This window comes from Rhinolophus sinicus, linkage group LG16, assembly GCF_036562045.2.
Source record: "Rhinolophus sinicus isolate RSC01 linkage group LG16, ASM3656204v1, whole genome shotgun sequence".
In the NCBI taxonomy this organism is placed as follows: domain Eukaryota; kingdom Metazoa; phylum Chordata; class Mammalia; order Chiroptera; family Rhinolophidae; genus Rhinolophus; species Rhinolophus sinicus.
Window position 1 is genome coordinate 9,794,289 of NC_133765.1, and position 17,153 is coordinate 9,811,441.

Here is a 17,153-nt window from a genome sequence, read left to right on the forward strand (position 1 = left end):
TATGGGGAACAGACTGGTATGATGGAGTGATGAAAGATGGGGTTATTTACCATGTTTCCCTAAAAATAAGACCTAGCTTTACAATCAGCTCTAATGTGTCTTTTGGAGTAAAAATTAATATAAGACCCAGTCTTATATTTTACTATAATATGAGACCCGGTCTTATATAATATAATATAGATTACTATATATTATTAATATAACATAACATGTATGTTATGTTATAATATAATACATATAACACATAATATAACATATATTATATAATATAAGACCGGGTCTTATATTATGTTATATTATATAAGACCCGGTCTTATTTTACTATAAGACCGGGTCTTATATTAATTTTTGCTCCAAAAGACGAATTAGAGCTGATTGTCTGACTAGGTCTTATTTTTGGGGAAACACGGTAATATGATTTATACACTCTAAAGAAGAATTAGTTGGGAAACAGGAGAGCTTGTAAAATGATATTCACATGTATGGGCAAGATTTCTTTTCTTTTTCTTTTTTTTTTTAAACTTTCATTTATTTTAAACGTGTTTTTCCAGGACCCATCAGCTCCAAGTCAAGTAGTTGTTTCAATCTAGTTGTGGAGGGCACAGTTGTCCATGTGGGGATCAAACCAGCAACCTTGTTGTTAAGAGCACTGTGCTCTAACCAACTGAGCTAACCGGCCGCCCCAAGATTTCTTTTCTTTATCTGAATAATTTATTTAGCCCAAAATGTTTTATGGAAAGACTTCTGATTTCAGGAATTTATTTTTTGTGAATAAGTCTCTGTTGGAATTTGGGTAAATATTAACTCTTGATGATATAATGAAAGTTCTGCTGTGATTCCAAGTGAAGATACCTTTTTTTTTTTTAATGCTATGTTAGGAACATGGCCAAAAGATGGGGTCAACATACAGTAAAACTTCCTGATATAAATGAAAACTAGGAGAGAAGTGATTGTGCCAGTCCAGAGTTGCACAGCGCCTCACTGTGGTCAAAGTGAGAATAAATACCTCTCTAGGGGAAAACAAAGATCTAGACTTTGTTCAAAAGTTTTACAAAACCTGCATCTTTGAAATCATCGACTAGATAATACATAGACCCCCAAGAAAATATGTAAAGGGAGATTTATATCTTGCATCATCTAGCCAAATAAATTATTCACAAGATGATACTGGAGTGAATACTTTTTAACTGTGGAAGGGAGATTACTTTCTCTTTTAAAACAGTAGATAGAACTATATAGAGGGAAAGACAGAAACATTTAAATAAGGATGCAATAGTGCAGTATAATAAACAACCAAAATGACAGATAAAAAGGGAAGCAACAGAACGGGGGAAATATTTGTAATACATGTCAAAAGTTTTAAGTATAAAAACAGAGAGTTGTACATCTCTAATTTCACTACATACAGATGGACAAATTAACAAATGTCTGGAATGGACTTTATTTGGATGAGGAATCAAATAGTAAAGAAATATTTAAAAGTGTTTTCAATATTGATAATTTAAAAACCCTTAACACAACTATGGATTATTATTTTTGTTAATTTAAATTAGCCAAAATAAATGGGTACAGTACAATGAATGTGAGAGTTTTAAAAAATAGGGACATTCATTACAGAATGGGATTATTTTGTAGAATATTTCTGGCAGCATATTGCAAAAATATTCTTGGCTGAGTAAACCCAACCCTCAACAGTTAGTCTGAGGAAATAGTTATAAACAAAGATAAAGCTAGATACATTAGAATTTTGTAATGCCATATCTTACTGTCTCTCAGATAATAATGGCTTTAAGATGCACCATTATTTTATGCACCATTAAGGAAAAAATTGCCACCAGTTAAACTGTATTACAGTGATTTTTGTTCTTGTTGTTTTGTCTTAAATTTTATTGGGGAATATTGGAGAACAGTGTGTTTCTCCAGGACCCATCAGCTCCAAGTCATTGTCCTTCAATCTAGTTGTGGAGGGCGCAGCTCAACTCCAAGTCCAGTTGCTATATTCAATCTTTGGTTGCAGGGGGCACAGCCCACCATCCCATGGGGGAATTGAACTGGTAACCTTGTTGTTGAGAGCTCGCCCTCTAACCAACTGAGCTATCTGGCCGCCCCTCTGGAAGCTCAGCGGCAGCTTGTTGTCATCAATCTAGTTGTGGAGGGCGCAGCTCCGCTCCAAGTCCAGTCGCCGTTTTCAATCTTAGTTGCAGGGGGCACAGCCCACCATCTCATGTGGGAATTGAACCGGCAACCCTGTTATTCAGAGCTCGCGCTCTAACCAACTGAGCCATCTGGCCACCCCTACAGTGATTTTTTGTTTTTTAAATCAATAAAATGGTATTTTATACCCATGTAGGAGCTATTTTAGACTTAGACATAATTTTAAAAATCACATCACACATACAAAAAAAGTTCACATAGGTAAAATAATTTGGTTAAGGTATATTAACTGCTTTTAAAAAAAATCTGACTTTTTTTACTGAATCACTATTTTACTTCATCATGGATGTTTGTGCTTTCCTATATCTGTCATCTTCTGTGCCATCAAGGTGTTGAAAACAGTGCAGTATTTTTAATATAAGTGCTCTGCTATCACCTATGGGATATTTTTCCAAGCCATTACCCTTTCTGCAGGTTTTGACATTGTGCTTTCCTATTGACTGAGCCCATGTATATCATCTTCCTCAATTGTGACACATGTCCTTGAAACTTCAGTGGTTTTTGATCAAGTCAGAAGAAAGTTTCTGACAGTTTGATGTTTGATACCTTAATGAGAGGTCCTGCAGGGTGATCACACCAGCCTTGCATTGCTTTGAAGTTTCTTTTATTTATTCTGAGGGAGACAGCAATTTTTACCCCACTCATTTGCATTGCTCAGCAAGTGTTAACAACTCATGGAGTGCCACAGAGGTACAATACAAAGAGCTTGGCCAGGCTTGTGCAGGAGCAATGAGCAGGCAGTGAGAGCTACATCATGGCAGTGAGTGTAGGATGCCATGGATTATGAGACCCATTCTGATTCTGAGATGTTAAAATATGAAAAATATACATATTGGAATTGATGGAATAAGAATTTATAACAGAAAAATGATAAACCACCTACAAATCCAACCATAGGGTCATGGTTAAGTAAATTATAGAATATTGACTTTGTAGAATATTATCCCACAGTTAAAAATGAAGTCTCTCAAAATAAATATTTTCATATTGTTAAAATAATGTTCCATAACAATTATATATGATTAATTCATATAGTGATTAATATATTGAACTCCCACTAGGTTTCAGACACTAGGAAAAGCTGGGCTAGTTCCCCCATGTTTGGGGAACTAACATTCTACAGGAGAGGTGGGCAGAAAGATGTAAATAAGCAAATATGTTAAGTAGTGGCAAGTGCTATGAAAGAAACAAATGGTGAAAAGAGAGCAAATAACAGGAAAGGGACCAGAATAGATATGACAGATAGGGAAGGCCTTGCTGAAGAGATGATAATTAGGCTGAGAATTGGAATGAGAAGGGGCCAGCAGTGTAGAAGGGGTTAGGAGAGGGGTGAAGGGGAAGAACCCAGCATTTCTTCTGGTGGTGACACAGCAAGGGCAAAAGTTGGGGTGAGAAAGAACTTGGCATGTTTGAGGAACTGACAGCAGACCCTCTTGGTTGAGTGCTACGTAAGGGAGAGTGATGAGAGCTGAGATTGCTTAGCAAAATAGGGCCAGATCATGGAGCCCTTAGGAGACCATAATCAAGCATTGCAGGTTTATTATGAAACAAGAAGCTATTGCTGGCTTTCAAGCATGGGAATCTGATGATGGTGTTTTAAGAAGACCACTTTGGCTCCTGTGTAGAAAATGGATTGGAGAGAGCAAGAGTATAAAAGAGGAGGCTTGTTAGAAGACCAGGCAAGAGCTCATCTTGGCATGCATCTAAGTGGGAGAGACAGAAATGGGGAACATCTGAGCAATCAACAGTTCTTGCTAAAGGATTACAGAGGAAAACTGAGAAATCCAACATACCTTTCAGGTTTCAAGCCTGAACAATTGTGTGCAAGGTAGAGTATTTACTGAGATGGGGAAGGTAAGCAGGGATAGGGGTGTGAGTAGGGGAGCATCTAGAACTCAGTTCTGGGTGTGTTAAGTTCAAGCTGTTTGTGAAACATCCACAGTGTCAGGTAGGCAGTAGAATCTACGTGGAGGGAACAGAGAGAGAGGATCTGGGATGGAGATACCGATTTGGTAGTCTTAGCATTGAGTTGGTTGGAAATGGATATGATCACCTTAGGGAAAAATAAAGAGGCCCTGGATTTGGACTAAGCTTTGAGGAACACCACTATTTTGAAGTTAGGGAGAGGAAGAAGAGCCAGACAAGGAGACTGAGCAGAAGTAGACAGTGGGGAAGGAGGGAGGAAGTGAATGAGGAGGGTGTGGTGGCACTTGAAACAGTCACTGGTGATTCTAGTAAGAGCCCTTTGGTGACCTGGAGGGGTGGAAGCCACTATGATTACAGCTGTGTAAAACCTGTGTTTAGTACAGATAAAAAAAATCAGGAGAGACTACGTTTTATTTAATGAATAGACTATTAATATTATCTCTTGTGAAGTTGTTCTAATAACAAAACAATTTTTTTTAAAGGAAAAAGAAAACATATGTAGTGTGTTATGATAAATGAACTTCCCGACTATCTGCAGACTGGTGTTAAAGGGGTTGGCTCACAGTGTGAATTTTTTTGTTGTTGGCTTGTTTTTCATGGGCTGTGGAAAAACCTGAATTGTTTTATATAAGCAGGAAAAAGATTTACACATTTGAGCATTCAAAGAGCACCTGGTGATGTCCTTTAGTTTTTGATGATATATTTGGTTATTGCAGGTGTGGTATGCTGCATCCTATGCTGAGTTTGTGAACCAGAAAATTCATGACATTTCTGAGGAAGAAAGGAAAGGTGGTTGTACTTTTTTATATTTTATTTTTTCTGTATGAATTCTAAGTTGTACATATTACATCTTTATGCAATCCCTAATTTTTCCATCTCCATATATTTAAGAAGATATTCCAGTAGATTTTTTAGAGCTACACATCGCTAATTCTAGGATCAAATGACAATGACATATTTACATTTCTTTCACGGGTGCTGGAAAATAGTATTTAACATAATGAAAACCTCCAAATACTAAATTAGAACCTACATCAGAGGGTGATCCCTATCGAGACTTAATCATGTCTGAGGACATAGCAAGGCAGGCGTTGACTTTGTTTTTAATGTAAATGTTACTGAAGTATAATCTCCATACGGAATAGAGCACAAATCATAAGTATACAGCTCGATGAATTTTCACAAAGGGAACATACCTGTGTAACCTGAACTCAGGTCAAGACACAGAACATGAATACTACCCCAGAAGTGTCCTTGTGCTTTCTTCCAATTCGTCCTCACTCCCAAGTGTAACGACTCTCCTGACTTCCATACCACAGATACGATATGCTTGTGACTGAACTTTATATGAATAGAATTGGGATATGTACACTTACGGTGGGTGGGAACCTTTTGCTCAACATTATGTTTGTGAGATTCATCCATATGGTTGTATATTATTGTATTTGTTCATTCTCATTGCTATTTGGTATTCTACTGTACGAATGTACCACAATTAAGTTATCTGTTTTATTGTAGATGGAAATTTGTGCTGTACAGTGTAATTCTGATGCCAACTACCTAGAGTTAGGTCACATTTTATAGGTGAAGGGCAGAGTCTTCTACAAGACTCTCCTCACCTCAGACAGTAGCCACCACCTCTGGGGTTCCTATGCCGTCTGCACTTCTGACCAACTAGCCACAAGTTAGGGAGTTCCCACTATGCCCTTAGGTTTGATAATTCACTAGAATGATTCACGAAATTCAGAAAAGTTATCTACTTATGATTATGCATCAGAACCAGCAAAGTGAAGAGACATATAGGACAAGGTTTGGGAGGGTCCCAAATGTGAAGCTTCTATGTCCTTAGGCCATGTCACCTCCCTGGCGTGTGTGATTGATGTATGGTTACCAGCCAGGGAAGCTCACCTGAACTTTGGTTTCCAGAGTTTTTATTGAGGTATCACTACATAGGCTTGACTGATTGAATCTTTGGCCCTGTGATTGAACTTACTCTCCAGTTCCTGCTCCCCTCCCTGGCTGATACCGCTTTGCTTACAGCCCCAGCCCTGTAACCTGATGGTTGGGCTTGCTGGCTCAGCTGACCCCATCGGGAGCCATCTTATTAGTATAAACTCAGGTATAGTCAGAGACCATCATGGATAAATAACAAGGACACTCTTATCACTTGGGAAATTTCAAAGATTTAGAGGTTATTTCTCAGGAACCAGGAACAAAAGTCAGCCATATTCCTATTATATAGCAGGGTTGTTTCCAGTTTGGGGCTGTTTTGAAGGTTGCCATTGTGAACATTTTTATGTGTCTTTTAGTGAACAGATGTGTGTATTCCTGTTGGGTGTACATCTAGAAGTGGAATTGTTGGGTCGTAGGCTATGCATGTAATCAGCTTTAGTAGATACTTCTGAATATTTTGCCAGAGTGATTATATTGGGCATTAATTTTTAAAGTTATTTGTGATAAAATATACCCTCAGATTAGAAGCTTACCTCTGAATCACTAGGTTATCTGAATACAGATTTCCGTTGTAGTTCTTTCTGTTTTTCCAGTGTGGTGAGGTTGTGTGTGTGTGTGTGTGTGTGTGTGTTGTGTGTGTGTGTGTGTGTGTGTGTGTGTGGTGGGTGTTGGGGGTTGGGAGAGGGTAGTATGAGGGTGTTTGTTTCTTTGATGTTTTATATGAATATATCAGAAAATAAGATCCTAAAAACTACTCTCTGTCAAACTTTAGCCTTTTGTTTCACAACAGAACAGTAATGCAAATAGCAGACACTATATGTTTATGAAGTCTGAGTTACACTGAGATTGGAATGGTGAGGATACTGGGCATTTGAGTTTTATTTATCCATTGATCATTAGCCTTTATGATTTCTCTCCTGTGACTGCAGTTCTTCGAGAGCAAGAGAAGAATTGGCCCTGCTATGAATGTAACCGCCGATTTATAAGCTCAGAGCAGTTGCAGCAGCATCTCAATTCTCATGATGAGAAACTGGATGTGTTTAGCAGGTATAATGATGGGGAAGGTTTCACAAACTTAGTTTTTAAAGGTCCAGAGTCATTTCTGTATGGTCTATAAAGTAATGAGTCTTTGTGTGTATGTGTGTGTAGACAGGTAACCAGTAAACTGCTGAGGGAAATTTTTTATTTGTTAATTCCTGCCCCCTCATCCCCATCCTCATCCTTATTTACTATTTATCTCTTTTCCAGCATAACCAATACCCAGTAATAGGAGATCCTTTCACCTTAGTTAAATCTCCCTTAATCAGAGATTCTGAAATATGAATTCTTGAGATAGCATACACCTATGAAATAATCTGCATGTCTGATTTTCCAACTTTTTTCAGTAGTAGAATTCCTTCATCAAACAAAATCATATATTTAATTCTACTATATAAAAAAAACAGATAGATGAGGGAGAATCATATAGGATAGGGTAGGTAGGAGCCAGATCGGGTAGGCTTTATGGGTAATGGTAAGAAATTTGGATTTTATTCTGTGATAAGAAATCTTTAGAGGGTTCTGATCAGGGAGTATTGTGATGTCAATTATATTTTAAAACATCACCCTGTATAAAAATAAAAACATTACTTTAGCTTATATCGGATTAAGAGTGAAGATAGAGAGTGCAGTTAGAAGCTATTTTGACAGTTCAGATGAAGAATGAGGGTGGTTTGGAGTAGGGTTGTACCAATGGGACAGATGTAAGGTTGCCGACTATTATAGGATTTGAAAAGAGAGGAGATGGTATGAAGTGGCATTTAGGAAAGTGGGAAAATAAATGTTCTAGGGAACTACAGTATGATTGCCTGCAATATTAAGAGCTCACTTGAGGTTCATGGTCATGAATTAAAGTGAGGCTACTAGCAAGGCTGTGTCTCATTTTCCAGCTTCATTTCACTGCAAGAGAGCCCGTGCAAAGCAGACAGGGAGTTGGGTTGCACAGTGTTGTGGTTTTGCCAGGCGTATATAACATAGCAAGAGAAATGAAGCAGAAGTGGGAATGGAAATCAAAAGTATATATAAGGGAGTGACTACAGTGAATGACTTTGGAGTTTATGTGTGGAAGAAGGGAGAGAAAACATCATGAGGACATAGGACTGCAAATAGGTGACAGAGGATTAGATTGGAGTTGGTAGTGAAGTGAAAGGATTGTTGAGTCCAGGTGTTACGTAGAGGGAGTGAGCTGGAAAATCAGGAGATAGTGTCAGAGTGGGCGATACATGGGGTTGAGATAATGGGAGTTCTGCACTTACTGAAGATGACAAGTTCTAGGATATAACTATTGGAGTAAATATCTGAGGTGAGTGGAGGACACTGTGAGAGTTAAGTCACTCCCTCCTGAGTATCCCTAAATCTCTGTTCATAGCTCTATTGTAGCACTTTTTATATTCTGCTGTGTTTCCCTGAAAATAAGACCTACCTGGACCATCAGCTCTAATGCATCTTTTGGAGCAAAAATTAATATAAGACTCGATATTACATTACGTTACGTTACGTTATATTATATTATATTATATTATATTATATTATATTATATTTATTATACCGGTCTTACAGTAAAATAAGACTGGGTCTTATATTAATTTTTGCTCCAAAAGACTCATTAGAGCTGATGGTCCAGCTAGGTCTTATTTTCGGGAAAAAATGGTTGTTAGTAACTATTAAAAGAACTTTGAGACAATTAGGAAAATTTGAACTTTGGCGAGATTTAATAACACTGAGCAACTATCAGGTTTTTGTTTTTGTTTATTTTTTAAGGTGAAATAATGGTATTGTGGAGATATATATATTGTATATGTATATATTCCTTATGTTTTACAGATAACATAATAAAATATTTATAGATGAAATGATTTCTGGGATTTATTTCAAAATAATCTAATTGGGTATGTGTGGGAGGAAGTAGTGGGGATATAGATGGAATAAAATTGGCTGTGAGTTGACAGTATTGAAATTAGATAATGGTTATGTTGGCCTCATTATGGTAGTCTCTGCATTTGCCTAGTTTCAGAATTTTCCATAATAAAGAGTCTTCCAAAACTAACTGGAAAATGTATAATTTTTGTTAAATTGTTAAATAGGTGAGTGGAAGAATATAGGATGATCTGATTAATTTTATATGTATCTCACACACATCTTCTAAAAAAGTTTTAATGACACACTTTCTGAATCCCTTTTATTAAGGAATGTTTATGTGTTAGAAATCCATTAAAAAGGATACAATTTATTTAGTATTTACTAGGTATGTTATGGAACAGTTGAATTAGAAATTTGTTCTGACCTTCCAGGAGCTTATAGTAAAAGTGGAAAGTTATTTTGAATCTTAGAAAGCCACATTTCTTGGAAGGAGTCTGAGGTAAGGCAAGGGGAGGGAGAAAGGAATGGAATTTTGTCTCTAGGAACATACTCTAAGGCATAGTGTGTCCTGTTCTGTCTGCGTTTCTCACATCACTTCAGGGATGCGCTCCTGCTTTCTGATTTTTCACTAGCAAACTGGTGTCAGTACTTCGAATTTTTATAGCTCCTTGTTATTCTGAATAATTTAAGACATTGCTTTGAGCTATATAGATAGCAAAGATGAGAAATTTAGAAAGTGTATATTAGTGAAACAGTTGTTTCCATTAGAAAAAACAATCAGGAAATGTAATAAAGTGAGAGGAAATTAAGATTTGGAGCTAATCAAAATAATTGAGGGAAATATTTGTTATAGAGTATTCTGTGATGATGACAATTTATAACCCCATCTCTTGTCCCCAGAACAAGAGGCAGAGGAAGGGGACGAGGCAAGAGGCGATTTGGCCCAGGTCGACGGCCAGGGCGTCCTCCAAAATTTATCCGCTTGGAAATAACCAGTGAAAATGGGGAAAAGTGTGATGATGGGACACAGGTACTGGGGTGGGTGGGAAAGATCTACTTCTTAGACACTCTCTTAGAGGACTTAACAGAACTATTATTGGATTTAAATACAAATATCCTTCAGAGGGTGGCAGTCCTGTCATGTCAATGCTTTGTTGCCTGTTAATTAAAGTATGACTAGAGAAATTAAAAAAAAAAGTATTTTCAAATATTACTTACAACAAAACCTAACTTTGCTGCCCTAAAGATTTGAAATTGTCTGGAGATATTATTGTGGGACTCTGTTTAATTAGTTTAAATAATTAAAATTATAGTGTTCCAGAAGAGTCCTGTCACGGTGTTTTCCTCACGAAGTGAACTGAAATAGCTTATAGTTTTTACATTCTGTGAATAGTTATCTAATTAACTTTCCCAGAAGGAGAATATTTTTTCTGAGTATTGTCTCTAGTCATATAAAAAATAAGCAGCAATACTAAACCTTAACTGACAATCCTAGCGCTAATCTGTCTAGGTAGGGAAATAATTCCTGGTTATTGTAATTTCAGGACTTGCTACATTTTTCCCCCAAGGAGCAGTTTGATGAGGCTGAACCAGCTACTCTGAATGGGCTGGATCAACCAGAACAGACCACTCTCCCAATCCCTCAGCTGCCACAGGAAACTCCTTCTCTGGAGCACGAGCCGGAAACTCACAGCCTACACCTGCAGCCCCAGCCTGAGGAGAGCGTGCTGCCCCCCCAGAGCACTCTGACGGCCGATGACATGCGCAGGGCCAAACGCATCCGAGTAAGTGGAAAGCAGAGCTCCCCCTTCGCTAGGTGCTCACCTTTCTCCAGCCAGCCAGCTTTTCAGGTGCTATGTTTTCTAGCCTATTCACCATACACTTCGAAATCTTGCTTCTAGCTTATCACACCCTCAGCCTCCTTATTTTGGAAGAAAGTATTAACTGTTTCTCAATGTCTTTGTGTCCTGTGGCAGGCTGGAATGGCTGGTCCTAGAGTCGATCCATTTAGTAAGGACACAGATGCTTGGCTTTTGTCATAGTTAAAGTAAGATAGCTCTCTGGATCCCTAACCTCACAGGTTAGAAATGGAGAAATAAGTACATTTAATTATAATAACTATTTACATTTAAGCCAGGTTAATCTGTACCTAATTGTAGCTCTCAAGTTAATTTTGAGTAACTGAATTTGGTTATCTGTGGGGAGACTGGCAAGTGTCATTATTTATCAATGCAAAGGAACCTGTATCCAATTTGACATGGCAGGTACAACCCACACACCTGGGGACAGCTTGAAGTTAAGCTCTAGGTCTGGGAGTAGGTCAGTGTCTCACTTGTGTGACCTGCATCTTGACTTCAGGCCCCATGGCTGCAGGGCCTCCAGGGCTTCCAGGGGAGCTGTGTTTTATTCTACTTCACAGGTAGCCTCTGAGTCTCAGGTAGCTGCAGGGGATGCATGTGGAGAACAGTATGGTTTTGTGGGATAAGTGCCTGTGCTGGCCATTTACATCCAGAAGACAATTACTTAAGCCCCTGTTTGTGGGAGCAGGGTGTATAGACTTTTATTAGTACTTTATGTGTAGATAAAAGAGATTTTTTTGTTTGAGTTTCTAGGCTTTATAATTTATAGATGGATGATCGTTTTAGCTTCTTTTGGTCTTATTTGCATATGTGCAGCTTATATTTCTTTTCGCCTTCTTATTTGCCTGTGGGCTAGAAGGGACCTTGAAAAATAATCTAGTCCATGCCTTCATGTATAAATACATTTGAACCTTTATAGTTATATGATAGTATTGAAGGGCTCCAAGCCCTCTGAGGCTAACCCTTATGAGGGTCCTGTAATGGAAACTTATAACACTTTTGGCTCCATATATATTATTTAAAAAGGTTATATAAACATACATAAATATAGCCCAGGAAGGCAAAAAGCTCCGAGCTGATAACTTCCCATCCATCATTCTACATTATTTCCCAATCTGCATTTCACTCATTTGCCCAATTATTGTCTTTTACTGCTTTGGCTATTCTGATTTTTCACTAATTCCGGAGAAATGCTTACTAGATTTAATTTTTTTGAGGGAAATAACTAAAGCCCACATGTGTAGTGAGGTTGTGGATGTCCAAGCATAGTCTGGCCATAATTGTACTTGTATTCTGTAATGAGTTGGGTTACCAGTTTCGGTACAACGTTTCTTGTGTCAAAGCAAAGGCATGTACGTGTGTCTTTTGAAAAGGAGGTCAGTGTTAGTTGAGCTATTTTTTAATTTCCTCTCACACATTCTAAAAAGTAGGGCTATGTATTTTTTCATCTTTTCTATCCAGGTTGGTAATGACCAACTGAAAGGAAGTCTTCCAATCCAATTGGTAATGTAACTATTTTTCTCTCCTCTAACGCTGCCTGCTCAGTTGGAGCTGCAGGTAGGTTTGTTTCCTATGTTTCATGTATCAGAATGTTATTTAAGTGTTTGCCTTACCTGCTGTTCTTTGCAACCTTACTAAATCCTGGTGGAAACTACATTTTGGTTGCTACAGTAAATGCAAATTAGTTAATGAATAATGGTAATTTATTAATATTTTCAAATAGATCAGTGAGTAAATCGTGGGCTGCAGATTCCTCAAACACAAAATGAAGGGCAGGACTAAGTGACATCCAAGGTCCCTTCCAGCTCTGAAACTGTTTGAATGACTTATAGAATGGTATTGAATTCTGACTATATATTCAGCACTGTGCTAGATACACAATAGAACTGTCACTTGAGTCCTTTCCTCTAGGAGCTTACAGTCTAATGTAAGGTGGTTTACAGTAAAGTGCTAAATTTGAAAGTGTAGCCTATAATTGCTGTCGGAACTTGGAAGAGTAAAAAGCCAGAAAAAGATGAAGGAGTTAAATTCATAGGCGAAGTGAGACTTAAACTGGCCTTTGAAAAAAAGGCAGGAAGAAAGCCAACCATTTCAGAGGAGGGCAGCCATAGGATCAAGGCTGAGACACAGGAGTGGGCTTGGTATGGTTATGGGACAGTGCCCATACTAGCTTGACCCTAGGCTGGGGTACCAGGTGAAGGACGGTGGTGAGTGAGCTATGTTAGGCAGGGCTATCTCACGAAAGGCCTGGAAAGCTGGGCAGAAAACAGGCCAGAGAAAAGCTGTTTTTTAAAAAAGCCATCAGACAAATATGACTGATTTCCTTTTAGTGTCAGGAACAAAATAATATGAAAATTGATCAACAACTTAGGTTCCTTTACCTATTTATTTTTTTATTGGAGAATATTGGGGAACAGTGTGTTTCTCCAGGGCCCGTCAGCTCCAAGTCGTTGTCCTTCAATCTAGTTGTGGAGGGCACAGCTCAGCTCCAAGTCCAGTTGCCGTTTTCAATCTTTAGTTGCAGGGGGCGCAGCCCACCATCCCATGCGGAGTTGAACGGCAACCCTGTTGTTCAGAGTTCACTAACCAACTGAGCCATCAGGCCGCCCTTCCTTTAGCTATTAATATCAAACTTTAGAAACATTTAATGGTCTTTGTCTGTAAAGAATCTGTTGTCTCAGAATTCGTTTCATTGTAAATTAAATCCCTCATCACAGATTTTAGCAGCTATACCACTTTGCCACCCTTAGAGTAGCTTATGTCCCTTACAGTATGGTGTGGTTAACTGACTGTGACTTTGGGATCAGAAGATCAATAATGGATTTGTCTATGCTGCCTCCATCATTTCTCATGATTTTTCTGGAAATGTGTGCCAGTTGTAGCTCTGAATTATAGGAGACGCCACGGAGTAGAAATGAACTGGAGGTGGGTCACAGGATGGGAACGGTTTCAGCACTCACTACCTGTAATATGAGGATTACATTAGGATCATTAGACCAGAGAAATGCAATCTAGTTCCTGAGCACTCAGACAAGATGCCAGCCTCCATGGAAATTCAAAAGACGATGAGAACAAGGTTTGTCGATAGAACTATGAAAGTGGAGCCAGACGGCTGCTAAGTTTAAATCAAGTGTCTGAGGACACTCATACTAATTAGAAATGACAGAAGACTTACTAGCACAGTGGACCAAAACAAAACTGAGTTCTAGATTTGGCACTCAAGCAAAAATGGAGTCCCCAGTGGGGCCAAGACCCAGTATACCCGTTGTATGTTGTGTCTGCCCTTCGAAACATTACTGAACTTAGATGAAGGAAATGATTCTTACATACCCCAAACACTAAATGTTGACTCTTTGAACCTCAGGATAGCATTTTTTTTTAATCTGCAATATTTCCATAAAGTTTTGAAAGTAGCCAAAATACTGAGAGCTTTTATGTGAAACAAGCATCTGTCCAGATAGAGTGAAAAGATTAGGTAACTGCTACGCAGTATAATGAAGTGAAAGAAAGCTCTGTGGCTGATCATAAAAAGCCTATTCTTAAGGATCTCTGCAGATGCTATAGAAAAGATCTTGAAATAGTTCTTTTTTATTTTCACATGAAAAACATTTAATTTTCAAACGTTTGTTGTACACTTCCTACAAACTAAGCTATTTTTCAAGGGATCTAGATGTAAAGAATAAAATCTGGTGCGATCCTGACGCAGTCCCAGTCAACTTGGGATGAAAAGAGAACTGCTAAATATCTACTCAAGATGCATGAGTAGATAAAGTATCTTTCTCCTAACCCTGTAGAAAAGCCCTGAGAAGACAGTTTTCTGTTATGTGGTTACTATGTTCAGAATTTTCACTAAATCAAAACATTGTTTTGCTTTTCCCCAAAATGATTATTTGACATCAAACTTAGAAGTTGTTGCTTGTAAGTAATTTGAAATGAAAGGTTTAAGCATTGTTCATTATCCTTTTTTCATTGCACAAATCATGCAATCAGAGCTCCACTAATCCTTCAATTACTATTCCCTTCTAGCTACACAAGCATACCCATTCACAGAAATATTTTTTTTGAGGGATTCCTCCCCCGCCACCCCATAGCTATGTAGAGCTTTCCTCCTGGGATTTTTGGGCACTTATGAATGGATCTTCATTATAGTGTAACTGAAATACTGATTCTGTATTCTCTGTGTGAAAGGTGATTCTGTTGACCTACTCTCAGTAGAACATGAGTTGCTTTCCCAGGACTGATGAATTTGCACTGAGTTTCCATGTTCTCTCACTTGGGTTCCCTATAACAATTGCATGAATTTATAAAATGGCTAATTAGCATTAGACGTGCAATCTGTGGCCAAAATAAAAAAAGGCAAAACTGACTGGTTTAGACAGGGAATAAAGTGATCAGCTTAACTTTGTTAGCATGGCATTCTAACCAGTGGAACTAACTAGCTGCATTGAGAACTTGTCCTCTGCATTTTCTAGGTAGGAAGTGATTAAATGCACACATTCCATTTATGATGTGTGCTTATGTATCTTATCTCATGAAAAAACATGCTTACATAAATCTGTATCCTTCGTTTCCCTTTCAGTTCTTTTTCTTAAATTGAGATGTAATTCACATACCATAAAATTCACCCTTTTATCGTGGTTTTTAGAATATTTCCAAAGTTGTGCAACCATCAGCACTGTCTAATTCCAGAACATTTCATCACCCTCAAAAGAAACCTCATATCCATTGCTTCCTTCCTCCAACCCTTGGCAAGTACTACCCTTCAGTTCTTTTTAATACCTTATTTATGTTTTGCTAAATATTTGAATCATGTTTCAAATTCTTTTTCTCAAGGACTTCAACAAGTAACATTTGGCTGACTTGCTCCAACCTCATCCATGCACATGTAACTTATCCCAAGTCATTTCTTCCAAATCTTCAATTCTCATTCTTCTTCACTCTGGGATTTGTTTTATGAAACCAGTCCTCTATTGGGAATACTTTTTTGAATGTCACTGAAATCCTTTCATAAGAAAACACATACATAAACATAAAGCAAAACACAGAAAACATTTGTCTTTTCAAGATGAACTTCTTTGGGATGGCTTCATTTTTATTGTCTTCACCAGAAATTTCTTCTTTTTAACTGTGTGTCCGAGAGTTTAATTTCAATGGAAAATGTATGATTGCAGAGATCATCCTCTTTCTCTACATACACGCCAGCCACTTGCACATTTAATTTCCTCACTAAATAATCATATTTGTGTGTGTCTTTCAGAATGCAGCTCTTCAGCATCTATTTATTCGGAAGTCCTTCCGGCCTTTTAAATGTTTGCAGTGTGGGAAGGCGTTCCGTGAAAAGGACAAACTGGACCAACACTTGCGCTTCCATGGGCGGGAGGGGAACTGCCCATTGACCTGTGATCTCTGTAACAAAGGCTTCATCAGCAGTGCATCTTTGGAGAGCCACATGAAGCTCCATTCGGACCAGAAGACTTACTCTTGCATTTTTTGCCCAGAATCCTTTGACCGCCTTGATTTGTTGAAAGATCATGTGGCCATTCATATCAACGATGGCTACTTCACCTGCCCAACATGTAAGAAAAGGTTCCCAGATTTTATCCAGGTGAGTGTCTACCACTCAGATTCCTGTGTACTTCCTTCTTTTAGTAGAAAAAACTTTGATTTTTGGAAAATTGAGACTGCCTATCACCTGCATTTTCATCCCTTCTTTGTAACAACTTGACAGCTGAGAACAATCATTTCTTCAGTCAAATTACTTTTGATGAACAAAAGATTATCATAATCTTTAATTATCTAAATCAGGCATTGGCATTTAAACATTTAAGTTGTATTACAAGTAATAAACACCCAGATCTGATTATAATTTTTAAAAAGTGCCGGAGTGGCCAATTAGCTCAGTTGGTTAGAGCATGGTGATGGTAACACCAAGGTTGCCAGTTCAATCCCCACTTGGGCCACTGTGAACTGTGCCCTCCTCAAAAAAAAAAAAGTGGGTACTGTGAAGGATTAAGAAAACATGCTCCCACTTCCTGGCCTGGGCTATTGTCTTCCTACCATTGTGGTAGCCTGTCTTGCTTTATACTAAGGTCATGCATTTTGGAAGGAAACAAAGAGAAAGTTGGTATATAATATACTTTTTTTATCAATCACTGATCTCCCTAGTATTATATTCTGGAGCAAAATGACTGAGGATAAATTCCAGAATATTTGCGATTTCACTTGGACTTCAAGTGATTACATTGTTATATGCTAGTCAATGCATAATTAAAATTAAATATCTAGTAAAAATATATATATATT

At 38.0% G+C, this 17,153-nt stretch overlaps 1 protein-coding gene across 3 annotated transcripts in view; it reads left to right on the forward strand.

The window, feature by feature from the left end:
* PRDM10 (PR/SET domain 10) overlaps nt 1-17,153 on the forward strand; it is an 88,633-nt gene that overhangs the window by 53,433 nt on the left and 18,047 nt on the right. For all 3 annotated transcript variants that reach the window (XM_074321062.1, XM_019713984.2, XM_019713986.2), the window contains exons 8-12: nt 4,857-4,929; nt 7,023-7,140; nt 9,892-10,021; nt 10,536-10,775; nt 16,108-16,455. In XM_074321062.1, coding sequence (XP_074177163.1) covers nt 4,857-4,929; nt 7,023-7,140; nt 9,892-10,021; nt 10,536-10,775; nt 16,108-16,455 — 909 coding nt within the window. The remainder of the gene's footprint in view (nt 1-4,856; nt 4,930-7,022; nt 7,141-9,891; nt 10,022-10,535; nt 10,776-16,107; nt 16,456-17,153) is intronic.